This window comes from Oncorhynchus keta, chromosome 37, assembly GCF_023373465.1.
Source record: "Oncorhynchus keta strain PuntledgeMale-10-30-2019 chromosome 37, Oket_V2, whole genome shotgun sequence".
Classification (NCBI taxonomy): domain Eukaryota; kingdom Metazoa; phylum Chordata; class Actinopteri; order Salmoniformes; family Salmonidae; genus Oncorhynchus; species Oncorhynchus keta.
This window is the reverse complement of record NC_068457.1, coordinates 20,603,648-20,621,369: the sequence shown is the minus strand read 5'-3', so window position 1 is coordinate 20,621,369 and position 17,722 is coordinate 20,603,648. Positions and strand designations below refer to the sequence as shown.

At 48.3% G+C, this 17,722-nt stretch overlaps 1 protein-coding gene across 14 annotated transcripts in view; it reads right to left on the bottom strand.

The window, feature by feature from the left end:
• LOC118370012 (guanine nucleotide exchange factor DBS-like) overlaps positions 1–17,722 on the bottom strand; it is a 94,242-nt gene that overhangs the window by 6,454 nt on the left and 70,066 nt on the right. For 8 of the 14 annotated variants that reach the window (XM_052499519.1, XM_052499523.1, XM_052499529.1 and 5 more), the window contains 20 exons: positions 17,435–17,554; positions 17,208–17,324; positions 15,963–16,112; positions 15,576–15,700; positions 14,637–14,751; positions 14,361–14,480; positions 13,252–13,443; positions 12,680–12,871; positions 12,243–12,402; positions 5,634–5,778; positions 4,948–5,014; positions 3,093–3,208; positions 2,705–2,867; positions 2,365–2,583; positions 1,993–2,214; positions 1,494–1,665; positions 1,295–1,367; positions 1,094–1,194; positions 753–845; positions 194–268 (listed from right to left, as the gene is read on the bottom strand). In XM_052499519.1, the coding sequence (XP_052355479.1) occupies positions 194–268; positions 753–845; positions 1,094–1,194; positions 1,295–1,367; positions 1,494–1,665; positions 1,993–2,214; positions 2,365–2,583; positions 2,705–2,867; positions 3,093–3,208; positions 4,948–5,014; positions 5,634–5,778; positions 12,243–12,402; positions 12,680–12,871; positions 13,252–13,443; positions 14,361–14,480; positions 14,637–14,751; positions 15,576–15,700; positions 15,963–16,112; positions 17,208–17,324; positions 17,435–17,554 (2,737 nt within the window). Of the gene's footprint in view, positions 1–193; positions 269–288; positions 556–752; positions 846–1,093; positions 1,195–1,294; positions 1,368–1,493; positions 1,666–1,992; positions 2,215–2,364; positions 2,584–2,704; positions 2,868–3,092; positions 3,209–4,947; positions 5,015–5,633; positions 5,779–12,242; positions 12,403–12,679; positions 12,872–13,251; positions 13,444–14,360; positions 14,481–14,636; positions 14,752–15,575; positions 15,701–15,962; positions 16,113–17,207; positions 17,325–17,434; positions 17,555–17,722 lie in introns of those variants that run through there. The other 6 variants (XM_052499525.1, XM_052499528.1, XM_052499527.1 and 3 more) reach the window with 4 other exon arrangements.

The following is a 17,722-nucleotide window of genomic DNA, read 5'->3' as shown; positions in this document are numbered from 1 at the left end:
CTACAGTGAGGCAGGGTCAGGATGGATGACTACAGTGAGGCAGGGTCAGGATGGATGACTACAGTGAGGCAGGGTCAGGATGGATGACTACAGTGAGGCAGGGTCAGGATGGATGACTACAGTGAGGCAGGGTCAGGATGGATGACTACACTACAGAGTCAAACACAGGTATGACATGGACTAGATAGAATACCTTTACACCCAAAGGGAGTTGGGTCACTCTTAATCTCGTGGCTTTTGGCCTTATGGTCAGGGCTAAGGGGGGATCCTGTTGGCCGAAGAAGAGAGACAGAAGAGAAGGAAACAGAGAAATTATAAAGCGAGCAATAGAAAAACAGCCGTGAGAGAGGGAAGAGCTTCCTGACACTGACTAGAATAATTAGCTACTTGCTAATACTATTGGAGACATCTAAATAATGAGGCTGGGGGACAGGCCTACTAAAACAGACACTCATTCTAATATTTGATGTATTAACCGCAAACTACACTGTAGTATACCTGGTTGAGAGAATACCATTGGTAATGTTAGACTTTTACCAGCAGGGTGAAGAAATTCTGCAAAGGAAAGCAAGCCAAAATATCAGTCTTCAAAAGCCCTGATGCAGTCGACTACTGGAAAGGATGTGTCCTGTCTAAAATCATATTAGGGGGGTAGGTGAAGAGAGCTTGGGGTTGACTTCAAAATGGAGAACATATATTTGCCATATATGATGACGACAACATGGGGGATGCCTCCAGGACACTAGTGTTACCTTTCTGACTCTTCAGATTGCTGAAGCCTTGAAGGGTAAAACGCTTTTTAGCCACTGATGCCCTGTCAGTGGTGGGACTGGTGACGGTCTCCTCTACAACCATGGTAGAGAAAGAGGGACAGGAAGGAGAGACAGAGTAAAGTGGTTTGAAGAGGAAAAGAAGAGGAAGAAAGTTCAGATTAAAGGAGGAACAAGGAAGTAGGAAAAGATTCAAGGGCGGCTTGGGTACCTAACCAGACGAGGGGGGTCACTAAAACGGCAACAGAAGTTTGCTTCCTTGTCATGAGCATTTGATAGAAGTAAAAAACATTTTCTTTAATCAACAAAATAGGGCAACTCACCTTTTTGTTTTGGGGAGGAGGGGGAGTTGGGGTCAGAGTTGACAGCATCTGTCTTCTTCTCTTCTCCCTTCTTCACGCTCTTCTGACAGTTCCTAAATGGACTAAGAGGGAGAAACAAACAGGTGAAAAAGAGAAGAACCAAACATGTTGATTCCTTCTCTGTAACTGGCTCTAGCCATGGTTCTCTCTGTAAAATCTGACCTGAGACAGATAGGTGGGCTGTTGCTGGTTGGACTGGGAGACATTGTGTCTGACGCCTTCTTTTGACTAGATTCTGGAACAAATCATCACAGTTACTAACAGAACACAGACACAACAACAGAGAATTTAGCATCCAGATGTGTATCAACTCTGGAATGTGTGTGCGTGTGTCTGTAATGCCGCAGATCCCCTATCTTACCCCTGCAAGCCTTCAGCTGGCCAGTCAGAACCTTCCTGATCTCGTTCAACCAAGATGTTTTGATCTCAGGTGTCGCAGCCTGGACGATAAACACCTCCTCTCTGGAATTACACCAGATCTCAAACTTCTTGTTGTCACCCTTGGCGCTCTCCGTGATGCCCACCACACTCATCTGTTAGAGAGAACCGAAGAATATTACACTTCTATATCACTGTTGAACTCATAACATACTATAGATCCAAGTAAAAATCCAAGGAGAGACAGACAGACAGACAGCCAGACAGACTGGCAGACAGACTGCCAGAAAGTCAGACAGGACATTGAGGAAGTGTTTGAAGCTGTACGAGGGGGCTTTGTCGTAACCCTCCCACAGACAATGAGCCAGCCAGCTGGACATAACCAGACTCACGTTGAGGGAGTGTTTAAAGCTGTAGGATGGGGCTTTCTCGTAACCCTCCCCCAGTCAGTGAGCCAGCCAGCCAGACATAAACAGACTCACGTTGAGGGAGTGTTTAAAGCTGTAGGACGGGGCTTTCTCGTAACCCTCCCCGCTCTCCTCCCGTCTCTTACAGAAGAGCAAGGCTTTTTCATGCAGGAACAGGTGTCTCTGCATGGGCTTAAAGCGGGCCAGGTCCTTGACCTTAGCGTGACCTTTCTTGTGTTCCGTCCACACGTTGAACGACCCCTGCATCAGCAGCCTGCCCAACTCCGTCAGGCTCCCCTGGGGATCAATAAATTAACACAACCAATCAATCACAAGTAGGAAAGATAACTGAGCGCTGTCTGTGGTACAGAAGATGTTACACAGTTGGTACATTTTTCCTCTCCACCCTAAAGCACGAGGAGAATAGGGGTGTCGTGGTTAGCTGACCTCATATCCTGTGATGGCGATGAGGTGCATGGAGTCGTTGACGGCCTTCAGGATCCCCAGGATGGAGGACAGCGCCTCCTGCAGGTCCTCTGAACCCTCACAGCCCTTACTGTACTTCAGTAACTCCTTCAGTATCAGCTGGTATTTGGTTATCCTCTGGACTGGCTTGAGGAGGTACGAGTCCAACCCCAGTTTGTGTTCCAACTTTCTCTGGCACTCCTTTGTAAAAACAAACAATCACACATCAATACAATTTTTTTTTTACAAGCTTACAGTATACTGAGCTTGAGGATCCTATCCAATATACACTGAGGGTCCTGAAAGAAAGGTGAAAGGTTACCTGGAAGAAGGCGCAGTCGGAGCACTGTCTCCACAAGCTCTCGGAGCGAGGTTTGTTCTGACAGTACTTCTCATAGATCTGCAGGTCGCCCATCCTCTCCAGGAAACAGCGTCCCACCAGCTCAGGGACGTCTGTGTAGGTCTCCAGCTCCCTGAGGAATGTCCTGATGAGAGACAGACAGACAGCGGGACACAGGTTAGTACAACCAAGGTTGGGAAGCAGTGGGGGACTTGAGGTAATGTTAACCAAATGAAATATTGTTAAAATTGGTCCTTATAAATTGATATGGTTGAATGAATGTGCCTCTTCTGTCACAGCTGTTTACAATGACAGGACATTACTCAGTAAACATTATGTAACATGGGTGCTGCAGTGGAGTAAAAGTCACCTCTTGTGAAACTGGTAGATCTCTGGCATGTTGCCAAACAGGACATCCTTCCTGTTGAGCAGCGCACTGGGGAGGAGGTGAGCCATGGCTGGGTTGTCCATCTCTGCAGCATAACCCTGGGATAACAACACATACTAAAATGTTAACAATTTAAAAATATATATTTTCAACAAAAACACACATATATATATATATATATATACACTGCTCAAAAAAATAAAGGGAACACTTAAACAACACAATGTAACTCCAAGTCAATCACACTTCTGTGAAATCAAACTGTCCACTTAGGAATCAACACTGATTGACAATAAAATGTCATATGCTGTTGTGCAAATGGAATAGACAACAGGTGGAAATTATAGGCAATTAGCAAGACACCCCCAATAAAGGAGTGGTTCTGCAGGTGGTGACTACAGACCGCGTCTCAGTTCCTATGCTTCCTGGCTGATGTTTTGGTCACTTTTGAATGCTGGCGGTGCTTTCACTCTAGTGGTAGCATGAGACGGAGTCTACAACCCACACAAGTGGCTCAGGTAGTGCAGCTCATCCAGGATGGCACATCAATGCGAGCTGTGGCAAGAAGGTTTGCTGTGTCTGTCAGCGTAGTGTCCAGAGCATGGAGGCGCTACCAGGAGACAGGCCAGTACATCAGGAGACGTGGAGGAGGCCGTAGGAGGGCAACAACCCAGCAGCAGGACCGCTACCTCCGCCTTTGTGCAAAGAGCAGGAGGACCACTGCCAGAGCCCTGCAAAATGACCTCCAGCAGGCCACAAATGTGCATGTGTCTGCTCAAAAGGTCAGAAACAGACTCCATGAGGGTGGTATGAGGGCCCGACGTCCACAGGTGGCGGTTGTGCTTACAGCCCAACACCGTGCTGGACGTTTGGCATTTGCCAGAGAACACCAAGATTGACAAATTCACCACTGGCGTTCTGTGCTCTTCACAGATGTAAGCAGGTTCACAATGAGCACACGTGACAGACGTGACAGTCTGGAGACGCCGTGGAGAACGTTCTGCTGCCTGCAACATCCTCCAGCATGACCGGTTTGGCGGTGGGTCAGTCATGGTGTGGGGTGGCATTTCTTTGGGGGAGCGCGCAGCCCTCCATGTGCTCGCCAGAGGTAGCCTGACTGCCATTAGGTACCGAGATGAGAACCTCAGACCCCTTGTGAGACCATATGCTGGTGCGGTTGGCCCTGGGTTCCTCCTAATGCAAGACAATACTAGACCTCATGTGGCTGGAGTGTGTCAGCAGTTCCTGCAAGAGGAAGGCATTGATGCTATGGACTGGCCCGCCCCTTCCCCAGATCTGAATCCAATTGAGCACATCTGGGACATCATGACCCGCTCCATCCACCAATGCCACGTTGCACCACAGACTGTCCAGGAGTTGGCGGATGCTTTAGTCCAGGTCTGGGAGGAGATCCCTCAGGAGACCATCCGCCACCTCATCAGGAGCATGCCCAGGCGTTGTAGGGAGGTCATAGAGGCACGTGGAGGCCACACACACTACTGAGCCTCATTTTGACTTGTTTTAAGGACATTACATCAAAGTTGGATCAGCCTGTAGTGTGGTTTTCCACTTTAATTTTGAGTGTGACTCCAAATCCAGACCTCCATGGGTTGATAAATTTGATTTCCATTGATCAATTTTGTGTGATTTGTTGTCAGCACATTCAACTTTGTAAAGACAAAAGTATTTAATAAGAATATTTCATTCATTCAGATCTAGGATGTGTTATTTTAGTGTTCCCTTTATTTTTTTTGAGCAGTGTATATATATGTATGTATATGTATTACTACATTTAGGACAGTAAGTGGAGTAGTGGCGACCTCTAGTGGTGACACACCTGCAGTACACAGAGAAGCTCCTCTACGTACGCCCTCTCAGTCTCCAACAGCTCGTTCATTACATGTCTGTAGGAACAAAACAACAACATTATATTTAACATCAACATATTGTATTATTAGTTTGATTAACTATATCAAGTATGAAATATCTAACTATCTTTCTAACCATCTATTTTCAATTGTGTTTCACAAGAGGATTAATTGATATTGTTTTTTAAAATATATTTTTCTCCCCAATTTAGATCTGGTCTCATCGCTGAAACTCCCCAATGGACTCGAAGGTCGTGTCATGCGTCTTCCGAAACATGACCCACCAAACCTCGCTTCTTAACACCCGTCCTCTTAACCCTGAAGCCAGCTGCACCAATGTGTTGGAGGAAACACCGTCCAGCTGACGACCGAAGTCAGCCTGCAGGCGCCCGGCCCGCTACGAGTCACTTTAGCGCGATGATCCAAGTAAAGCCCCCCCGGCCAAACCCTCCCCTAACCCAGACGACACTGAGCAAATTGTGCGCCACCGTATGGGACTCCCGGTCACGGCCGGTTGTGACACAGCCTGGGATCGATCCGGGGCTGTAGTGACGCTTCAAGTGCAGTAGACCACTGAGCCACTCGGGAGGCCATTCACTGATTTATTTTAAGGCATTTCAGGCTATAGTATGACATCATTGACCTTTGACCCTACCGTCGGAGCACAGCCAGGTTCTCCTCCTCCTCAGACAGAGAGCCGTGTCTGCTGCCGTCGTTCTGCACCTGGACCTCCACTATTCTGCAGTGTTCTACGTTCAATATGTTGTCCTCTGCATTCCTTGACTCTTGACTCCTGTGAGCTACAAGAAACAGAAAGACGGGATAAGAAATACTCATCTGAACTTCAAACAACCAACAAAAAAGTCATTTAAATCAATCAATGATATATTGTCGGGGAATGAGATATTGTTGAACCTTTTTGGGATAGGGGCAGCATATTCACTTTTGGATGAATAGCATGCCCAGAGTGAACTGCCTCCTACTCTGTCCCAGATGCTAATATATGCATATTATTATTAGTATTGGATAGAAAACACTCTGACGTCTCTAAAACTGTTTGAATGGTGTCTATGAGTATAACAGAACTCATATGGCAGGCGAAAACCTGAGAAAAATCCAACCAGGAAGTGGGACATCTGTGGTTTGTAGTTTTTCAAAGCTTGGCCTACCGAATACACTTTGAGATGTCAACGGTCTTTAGAAACTGGTTTGAGGATTCTACTATAAAGGAGGGGCTCATGAGACCTCTTTGAGTCAGTGGTCTGGCAGAGAGCCTTGGTCTCATGAAGCGCACCCCCGACAGAGTTCCAGTGCTTTTCTGAAGACAAAGGAATTCTCCGTTTGGAACATTATTGATGTTTTATGTTAAAAACAACCTAAAGACTGATTCCATACATCGTTTGACATGTTTCTAAAGGACTGTAACGGAACTTTTCGAGTTTTTGTCTGGATGAAGTGCCTGCGCCTCATGAAAATGGATTACTGGGCTGAACACACTAACAACAAGTGGCTATTTGGACAAAAATGATGGAACGTTATGGAACAAATCAGTCATTTATTGTCAAACTGGGATTCCTGCGAGTGCCTTCTGATGAAGATCATCAAAGGTAAGTGAATATTTATGGTGTTGTTTCTAACTTTGTTGATTCCAAAATGGCGGATATTCCTCTGGCTGTTTTGGGTTGTGAGCACCGTTCTCAGATTATGCTTTTTCCATAAAGTTTTTTTGAAATCTGACACAGAGGTTGCATTAAGGAGAAGTCTATCTTTAATTCTGTGAATAACACTTGTATCTTTTATCAATGTTTATTATGAGTATTTCTGCAAAATCACCGGATGTTTTGGAATCAAAACATTACTGCACGTAAGGCGCCAATGTAAACTGAGATTTTTGGATATAAATATGCACATTATCGAATGTAGTGTGTAACATGATGTCCTATGAGTGTCATCTGATGAAGATCATCAAAGGTTAGAGATGAATTTGATCTATATTTCTGCTTTTTATGACTCCTATCTTTGGCTGGAAAAATGGCTGTGTGTTTTTTCGACTTGGCTATGACCTAACATAATCATATGTTGTGCTTTAGCTGTAAAGCATTTTTTAAAAATCAGACATGATGGGTAGATTAACAAGATGTTTATCTTTCATTTGCTGTATTGGACTTGTTAATGTGTGAAAGTTACATATTTAAAAAAAATATTCTTGAATTTCGCGCGCTGCCTTTTCAGGGGAATGTTGTCGAGGGGTTCCGCTCTAGAAAGGTTAAGGCACAATTGCAATTCTTACATGCCACGAGATGGCAATCAGAAACAGGAGAGGCTACTGCTGACCTGCAAAACAACTCGTAGAGTCAGAACCAGAGAGACGGTGAGGGAATTAGATTCCAAGAACACAGGATGAGATGTTACTATCCTTTGTGCAAGCACTTCCAAGAGTTAATGAACAGTGAGCGTGGTGAAATTTGGGGAGCGCATCGTCAGTAGTGTACCTTTGGTTCCTAGGGTGTTTCGGCCTTTCACACTATACACCCTCCTCAAAGGCGGCCAGCGACAGGGTGATCAATCCTACGCTTGCATCCCATTCCCAATTAGTCATAGGAGTTGCCTTGTTGTTGATAGCCAACATCCCATGGGACTATGCATGGCAGGGGCGTCCTCCTCCCTGAGTCAATCATTGTTGACCGCATACCTCCTGGCCCTCTCACTTCGGGGCCCAGCTGGGGTCTTTCCTCTTCATCCAGAGCCACTGACTGCTGCCTTCTGCCGCCTCTGATACAGCTTTGATTGCCGAACGCTGGCTCTGGCCCTTAATTCCCAGGTCTCTAAGCAGTCTGGTTGTAGATGTCGCCACAAAACCTCTGCAGCCCACCTCCATTGGTCGGACTTCTGTGTTCCAGCCATGATGCCGTGCTTCGGCAGCTAGATCAGCATAGCGCAGATGTTTTCGCTCATAAGCCTCATCTACTGAGTTCCCAGGGTACTGTGAGCTCAATGATGAAGACCTTATTGAGTGAACGGGACCAGAGCACCATGTCAGGTCTTAGGGTGGTGGTTGCGATCTCCGGAGGAAACACAAGTTGCCGGCCAATGTCAGCTAGCATTTTCCAGTCGCGGGCCAAGCGCAGCTGGTCTCGCTCTAATGGTGTAGAGCCGCTCTTCGGTGGTTTAGCCCCTTCGCGGACAAAGTTTGTCCGTGAGGAGTGTGATGCTGCTGTGGGTGGTAGGGAGTTGGTGGCAGCTCGCTTGTCCTGCAGGGCGGACGCAAGGTTTTAAGGACTTGGTTGTGACGCCGAGTGTAGCGTCCTTGGGTGAGGCTTGTTTTACACCCTGTGAGAATGTGCCTGCGGTTGGCTGGCATGGAACAGAGGGCACATACCGGATCTTCACCATACCATTGGTGAAGATTAACTGGTGTTGGAAGGACGTCATATGTTGCTCTGATGGAAAAGCTTGATCGCCTCGCTTCCATGGCCCACAGATCCTTCCAGCTGATCTTCCTCTTCTCCACACTGTCCCATCGAGTCCACTGTCCCTGTTTGGCAAGAGAGACTGCCTTGGCCCACCTTGCAGCCTCCTCCTGATGGCGTACTTCCTGCACTACCATCTTCCACCGCTCTGGTGCAGTGGCCTTACTCCAAGCAGCACGGCTAGTTAGCCCAAGGCCTCCTCTCCCTTGCTGAACATCACCCACAATGTCAGCATGTCTGAGGGCTGCTGTTGCCTCCTGGACTGCTTTTCCTGGCCTCCATTTGCGCCCAGTTGCTAAGGTCGGCGTGTTGTTGCTCACCACTGGGTCTCGAGATTCATTCAGTGTCATTTGGAGGCTGGTTTTTGCACACTTGAATTCCTCTGTTAGACTGGTGAGGGGCAGCTTGAGGACACCATCTCCATAGAGGCCTATGGTGGTAAGGCATCGTGGAACTCCAAGCCACTTCTTTAAGTAGCCTGTGACTCCTCTTTCCATCTTCTCCACTGTTGAGATTGGAACCTCATACAGTGCTAAGGGCCACAACACCCGGGGTTGGAGACCAAACTGCAGACACCAGGCCTTTAACTTTCCAGGTAGCTGGGTGTTGTCGATGGACTGTAGGCTACTACTGATGTCTTTGCGCAGCTGTTGCACCTGGTCTTTGTCCTTCAGGCTTGCATCATACCACCTTCCAAGGCTTTTTACCGGCTGCTCAGACACTGTTGGGATTTGGTCATCTCCGATGAAGAATTTCAGGTCAGAGAGTACTCCCTTCACAATCGAGATGCTGCGTGACTTGGATAGTTTAATCTTCATACGGGCCCAGCTGATGTTCTCCTCAAGTTTTCTGAGCAGTCTCCTGGTGCATGGGACAGTGGTGGTCAATGTTGTAATGTCGTCCATGTAGGCTCTGAGTGGAGGGAGGCGGAAACCAGAGTCGACTCGCTGTCCACCAGCAACCCATTTTGAGGATCTGATGATAACCTCCATTGCCATTGTGAATGCCAACGGAGAAATGGTACATCCCGCCATTATACCTACATTCAGGCACTGCCATGAGGTGGTGAACTCTGAGGTGGTGAAGCAGAACTGCAGATCCTGGAAGTACGACTTCACCAGGTTTGTGATGGTGTCCGGTATGTGGAAAAATCTGAAGGCAGACCACAGGAGTTCATGGGGCACAGAGCCAAATGCATTGGCGAGGTCGAGGAAGACTACATGGAGGTCCCTTTTCTCCACCTTGGCCATTTGGATCTGATGCCAGATCATGCTGGAATGTTCCAAGCAGCCAGAGAACCCTGATATTCCTGCCTTCTGTACAGATGTATCGACATACGCATTCCTTTGTAGGTACTCTGCCATCCTCTGGGCAATGACCCTAAAGAAGATTTTCCCCTCGACATTCAGTAAGGAGATTGGGCGGAATTGGCTGATGTTCACTGCATCTTTCTCCTTAGGGATCAGGACCCCGCCTGCCCTACGCCACACTTTGGGTATTATCTTCTTCTGCCAAGCTGTTCTCATAAGCCTCCAGAGGAACCTCAGGACGTCTGGTGTGTTCTTATACACTTTGTACGGGACTCCATTTGGCCCCGGGGCTGATGCTGTTCTTGCCCGTCGAACTGTGTCTTCCACCTCTTTCCATGTCGGAGGGCTGGTCTCAATATGATGTTCCGGGGGTTCAATGGGTGGGATATCTGATGGGATGGCCAGATGTTCATGTCGCTTTGAGTCAACGTTTGTTGTTCTCAGGTGCTCCTCTAGGTCTTTCTTTGTTGTTTTTAGAGCTCCACTTTTTTCTTTTGTGAAGAGACTTTTAAGGAACTTGAAGGGATCTTTATAGAATCGAGTTCTCGTTTGTTATTTTTTCCTTCTGCGTTTCCGTAGGTTCTCTGCTCCACGGAGGGATGCCAACCGGGTTTTGATGTCAGCCTGAAGTGCCTCTATGCCCTCCTTTTCCACTTCCGAGGCCTTCTTCCACTGTTTCTTAAGCTGCCGCCTTTCTTGAACGAGGCGCTTGATTTCTTGTTGCCTCCTGGAAACTGGTGGGGTTGGAACCTTTCTCCCGCCTTTGCCTCTTCCACTCCAAATCTTTCTGTCCCGTACTCATAGATGATGTCCCCCATCCTCTCCAACTTCTTCTCCACTGTGCCTCAAAGTTTATCGAGGGTCAAGGTAAGGTCAGTATTCACTGTTTCCCACAACTTCTTGTCACTGGCGCCAGGCCACTTCACATACGGTCTGTGCCCTGGTAGTCTCCTCTCGACTGCAGGTCTGGGAGGCTGGGTGAGTTCCACTCCTGTTGTTGGTTCCACCTCAGTTGCTACTTCGGTGCTTGAGTTTACGTCCTCCATGACAGTGGTACTGATGCACTGCAAACTATGGTTTGTGTCCATTTGCTGTGCTTCATTTGACTGATTTGATCGCTTTCGCAGAAAGTAATCAATGCGAGTTCTCTGTCTCTCTTTACCCAAACACCCCTTCTTCCCTGGTGGATCCTCAACCCATGGTGTGATGTAACTTTCCTTCAACCACAGACACATACCTGCATCTGTTTGTGGCCCACTGTTGCAGCAGAACTTGTGACAGTTGCTGTGGTGTTCTCTTGTGCTGTGCTCTCATTACTCGTAGTCGTTTCCAGTCCAGTCGTTACCATGTCAGCCGATGAGTCATCTTCCGCCCCCGCTCTCGCAGACTCTAGGGGTATTCTCGTATGTTGACTTTCTGTAGCTAAAGCGGGTGTTTCCAACATACTGCGAAGCATGGGAAACTACAGAAATGGGAAGCTACCCCATGACTCTCCCAGTGGGGTCTATTCCCTCCTGGCAGCCGTCTCTCCGTGCCGCCACAAGGACTTTCCCCTGTTGTCAGCTGATCTTTCTCAGCAGTCATTGGCCAAGTCCAGATATTCAGATTCCAAGAACACAGGATGAGATGTTACTATCCTTTGTGCAAGCACTTCCAAGAGTTAATGAACAGTTAGCGTGGTGAAATTTGGGGAGCGCATCGTCAAAGGTAGAGTCAGAACCAGAGAGACAGGGAGGGAAAGGTAGAGTCAGAACCAGAGAGACAGAGAGGGAAAGGTAGAGTCAGAACCAGAGAGACAGGGAGGGAAAGGTAGAGTCAGAGAGACAGGGGAGGGTAGGGTAGAGTCAGAACCAGAGAAACAGGGAGGGAAAGGTAGAGTCAGAACCAGAGAAACAGGGAGGGAAAGGTATAGAGTCAGAACCAGAGAGACAGGGAGGGAAAGGTAGAGTCAAAACCAGAGAGAAACAGTCAAAACCAGGAGGGAAAGGTAGAGTCAGAACCAGAGAAACAGGGAGGGAAAGGTAGAGTCAGAACCAGAGAGATAGGGAGGGAAAGGTAGAGTCAGAACCAGAGAGACAGGGAGGGAAAGGTAGAGTCAGAACCAGAGAGACAGGGAGGGAAAGGTAGAGTCAGAACCAGAGAGACAGGGAGGGAAAGGTAGAGTCAGAACCAGAGAGACAGGGAGGGAAAGGTAGAGTCAGAACCAGAGAGACAGGGAGGGAAAGGTAGAGTCAGAACCAGAGAGACAGGGAGGGAAAGGTAGAGTCAGAACCAGAGAGACAGGGAGGGAAAGGTAGAGTCAGAACCAGAGAGACAGGGAGGGAAAGGTAGAGTCAGAACCAGAGAGACAGGGAGGGAAAGGTAGAGTCAGAACCAGAGAGACAGGGAGGGAAAGGCAGAGTCAGAACCAGAGAGACAGGGAGGGAAAGGCAGAGTCAGATAGTGACGACCAGTGTGACATGTGGCGCAGAATGTAGTATTCACCAGGAGGGGACATGGGGAACTTGATGATGGCTTCAGGCCTGGGAGCCACTGGTTGGACGGGCCGTGTCTGTTTGGCTGCCAGCTTCTTCAGACTGACCCTCCTCTTCTCAAACATCTCCTGCATGGACACCTGCTTTTGAAACACCTTCTCCACCTGCTCCTGTTAACACACACAGAGGGGAGGGAGGGTTAAATGCTGACATTTTGAGGGTGTAGCTCAATAGTAAAAGATGTCTTCCTCTCCTCGTCTCTATTCAATCGTTTGATTATACTTGGGGCCAGGAGTTTTTCCTGACCACGTGGAGAGGGGAGGAAAAACCTGGAAAAATATCTCGACCTACCTCCTGGTCACGTCTCGTGTTCAAAACAACTGGCCCATCAAATACAATGTTTTCTCATGTAATGTATATCTGGTGCCTCTATGGGGCGCCACTTACCCTGAGCTCTGGATTGAGGATGGAGTCATAGTCCCTCCAGATGGCCTTGAGGTCGGTGATCTGGTGTTGGGCAGCCGTGTCCAGGTACTTCTCCAGCTCCTGCAGCGCGGCCTCCGCCCCGTCCTGAGACTGACATCTATCTACCGGCTGGGAGGCAAGGAGGTAGATCCCTTCCTCACACCACCTCGATGCCTAGGGAGGGAGGGATTCATTATACCACAGGTCAGAGGGAGAATGAATCCTTACCTGGCTGAACTCAAACCCGAACTCTTATACCTTGACACTTGTCAAACATCTGAAAGATTCCATCAGCTCTCACCTACTAGAGGGCTACATTGACCAATCACCCGGTTACTGATCCCCATCTAAACCAGGGTTTGCCAGTGTTTCCATGACCCTACTTCTCCCCTCCAGCCCTCACCTTCTCAGGACAGTGGTGCAGCTCCATGGCCCTACTTCTCCCCTCCCCTCTCTCTAGACAGTAGTGCAGCTCCATGACCCTACTTCTCCCCTCCCCTCTCTCTAGACAGTAGTGCAGCTCCATGACCCTACTTCTCCCCTCCAGCCCTCACCTTCTCCAGACAGTGGTGCAGCTCCATGGCCCTCAGGAGGAGGACCTTCTTGGTCTTGAGGAAGGAGGTGACCTCATCACACACGGCCCTCAGCTCACTGCACTTTGGCAGGATGGAGTCCTCAGCATAGTGAGCACTCTCAATCAGCCCATCCCCCTCAGCGGCCAGGGACAGAGCCCAGTCCAACACATCCTGGAGAGAGAGAGAGACACAGGCAGGTGAGAACACACACACACACACACACACACACACACACACACACACACACACACACACACACACACACACACACACACACACACACACACACACACACACACACACACACACACACACACACACACACACACACACACACACGACAACTACACAATGAAACAAAAGAAATATGAACAAAGCAGTCATAATGGAAAGCCATTAAATCCATGTTACTTCCCAGTTGCCTCTGAAATAAGGACCGATGCATAACAGCCAACTCCTCATTTTACACAACGTATAGAGTCTGTAAAGATTTCACGGTGGATGTTCTGGGCCTTACTGCAGGCATTGTGGATTCAGCTCATGTCCATATATGTGATGGGAATGTAGAACGAGGGAGCAGGCTGTTTCTGTGGTGCAGAACCAGAACCATCCACTCTACCACCACACAACACACACAATCTGTCTCTCTCTCCCTCCTTAAGTCCCCTTGAATGAAGCAGCACAAGACATATGATGTAATTTCTCCAAGAAAATAATAGCAGCACATATAGCAGGTGTTGTACATGTTTAGATACACAGTCATATCCATGGCAACAGGCCATGTTTTCTAGTCACATGGGCACTACAGCAGTAATGTATGTGTGAACCAACCAATAGGAGGTATGGTCCACTGCACGTGAGTCTCATCTGTAAAGTCAATACTGTCATTGAGATGAATGGGGTCTATAATGTACTGGGGTACAACTAGAGCGGAAACAGGATACGACCCATGTCAGCTGGTGGAATCTCGTCATTCAAGTTTCTACATTCATTTCACTCATCGTGTTTTGGATCTGTTAGACAAGTTGATGAGCTATGGGGAGGATGATGTGTGCTATTGGGATGAAGTGTGTGTGTTTGTGTCTTACACAGGCTTTCTCCTCCTGGCTGTTGAGTTCTCGTAGGATGTGTTCTGCATGGGCGGGACTGATGCCAACCTCCGAGAACGCCTCTACCCGCTCTGACACCACATCCAGCTGGGCACGCACCTGAACACCCAAAGTGAGGGACAGGTAGAGTCAGAACACACACACACACAGACAGACACACAGACAGACACACAGACAGACACACAGACTACAAATTGACAAACAGTGACTGGGACTACATCTCCCATGATGCTCTTGTGTCCCTGTTCCCCTCACCTCACGGAAGTAGTATTCAAAATGGCGGAGCTGCAGACACTGTTCCAGCTTGGTCTGGTGTCTCTCCCAGAAATCATCAAACGCCGTCTCTGTCTCATCCAGCTGGCCCAGCAGTCTACACACGGATGGAGGAAGAACGGGAGACGAATGAAGGGGAATGAAATGAAAGGGGAATGAAGGGATGGAGAGAGAGAGATGGATGGAGGGAGGGAGGGAGAAATGAAAGGGGAATGAAGGGATGGAGAGGAGAACCTGAGTCCATAGTAATGGTATTTCAGCTTGGATCTCAAAGTATCACTAAGTGAAACCAGAAGTATCTATTCATTGAAACCAAACCAAGTCCTGTGTTTAATCAAATCCCTTACATAACCTACTCCTCCAAGAGCAGAGCACTTTACAGTATAATCAACATAATGTTTTGGGTTATGAAACACTGCAGTTCTCTTTCCTTTGTTCTCACAATTCTGCTCAGCAGCTGTGAGTGCTGCCACTATGCATCCTATCCCCGTACTCCCAAAATACACCAGAATGGCACGGGGGCAGATTTCACTGCAGCGCGGCAGAACACAGCCTAGAAGGTTCAGGGTCATGGTGGGAGATGAGAGAGTAGAGTTCTAGGTAACTTCTAGCAAGACACACACCAGCATTGATACTAGAGAACATGAATCTTGACTGTTCCATAACCAGTTGGACCTCAGGATCTCTCTGTCTTATTTCCTATCTCTGTTGATCCTACTGTACCATGTCCCTTTCTCAACCTATTTCATTAGCATTAAAGGGACAGTTCACCTTAAAATGTATATGGTGCTAAACTTTTCCATTCATTTAAGATTGAGGCAAACATACAGATTTAGTATGATCTAAACAACACAACTTTAGACTACTTCTTACGTATGAGAGTACCTCTAAGCCTGACCCTTGACCCCTGTCCCCTCTGACCTCTGCACGGTGGCCAGGTTCTCCAGCTCATCCTGGTTCATTTTATAGTCGGGTTCTCTCTGCAGCGGCTCGTTGATGCTCTCCAGGAGCCGGCCTCCCTGGCCCAGTGCCACACACAGGTCCTCCTGGGAGAGAGACAGGACATGGACACATCAGTTAGAGGGATCTACCATTGGACAGTACAGAGTATACAGTCTCAGCTACGGCCAAAGTCTGTTCTTCAGTATACCTTTCCCCTGAGAAACACAAACATCAGGAACCAATCAGGAACTGAATGTTTAACCGCGCCTTGAATTGAAAATGAATTGACCTCAACACTATCACTTAAAACATGGAGGTTTTAGTAATAGTCTGTATATTAATGATTTGGTCTCTCTGTGCCATTACCTTCATCTGTCCCTTCTTCTCGGTGTGTGTGGCCAGCAGGTTGGACGTGGCCTGGGCGTCGTTGGGTAGCTCGGTCTCGGCCAGCTCCGTCCCAAACGACTGCAGGGTCTGAGCCGTGGTCTTCACCATCAGAGCAAAGGCCTCGATAGCCTGAGGACCGGACAAACACAACCCAATTGTGTCATCACTGGTTAGAAACACACACACACATCCTATTGAGATGGGGTGGACTAATGGGACAGTTTAGAATGAGTTCAGTTCAGTGACCTGATATCAAGTTGGGATTGGGCCCTATGTAGTCTGTCAGGGGTCTGGTGAGAAGGGTATGGTAGTAGGGTACTCACAGTGCGGTGTGAGATCCAGGTATCATGTTGGGATTGGGCCCTATGTAGTCTGTCAGGGGTCTGGTGAGAAGGGTATGGTAGTAGGGTACTCACGGTGCGGTGTGAGATCCAGGTATCATGTTAGGGTAGTCTGTCAGTATGGTAGTAGGGTACTCACGGTGCGGTGTGAGATCCAGGTATCATGTTGGGATTGGGCCCTATGTAGTCTGTCAGGGGTCTGGTGAGAAGGGTATGGTAGTAGGGTACTCACGGTGCGGTGTGAGATCCAGGTATCATGTTGGGATTGGGCCCTATGTAGTCTGTCAGGGGTCTGGTGGGAAGGGTATGGTAGTAGGGTACTCACGGTGCGGTGTGAGATCCAGGTATCATGTTGGGATTGGGCCCTATGTAGTCTGTCAGGGGTCTGGTGGGAAGGGTATGGTAGTAGGGTACTCACGGTGCGGTGTGAGATCCAGGTATCATGTTGGGATTGGGCCCTATGTAGTCTGTCAGGGGTCTGGTGAGAAGGGTATGGTAGTAGGGTACTCACGGTGCGGTGTGAGATCCAGGTATCATGTTGGGATTGGGCCCTATGTAGTCTGTCAGGGGTCTGGTGGGAAGGGTATGGTAGTAGGGTACTCACGGTGCGGTGTGAGATCCAGGTATCATGTTGGGATTGGGCCCTATGTAGTCTGTCAGGGGTCTGGTGAGAAGGGTATGGTAGTAGGGTACTCACGGTGCGGTGTGAGATCCAGGTATCATGTTGGGATTGGGCCCTATGTAGTCTGTCAGGGGTCTGGTGAGAAGGGTATGGTAGTAGGGTACTCACGGTGCGGTGTGAGATCCAGGTATCATGTTGGGATTGGGCCCTATGTAGTCTGTCAGGGGTCTGGTGAGAAGGGTATGGTAGTAGGGTACTCACGGTGCGGTGTGAGATCCAGGTATCATGGCAGTAATCCTGGGTTCCTCCCAGCTCCTGGGGCAGCTGAGTCCGGTCGATGTAGGCATGGAGCTCAGTCACAGAGCTCAGCATCACCACCTGAGACACAGGGAGGAGAGTCAACACACATTAAACGACATATGAGACGCATACAAAGGTCCACTAACGTCCTCACATCAGACGAGCACATGCATATAAAAAAAACATACCGGCACCTTCATCTTGAACTCATCCCTGTTGAACTTGAAGAAGATGTCGGAGAGCGTCCGCTGGAATAAGGTGGAGGGCCGCAAGACCAGAACCAGCTGTAAATGCACTGGGAATGAGCCCTGTGGAACACACACATTCATTACTTTGTGTTGTTGTTGTTGGGGGATAAACCTTCAAGTCTTATGGACTTGAATGGAATTCATTGATACAAATTAACTGAACATACATACATACACATGCCTTAAATGGAAAGAGTGGTAAATCAGGGCAGTGGTTCATCTTGGTAA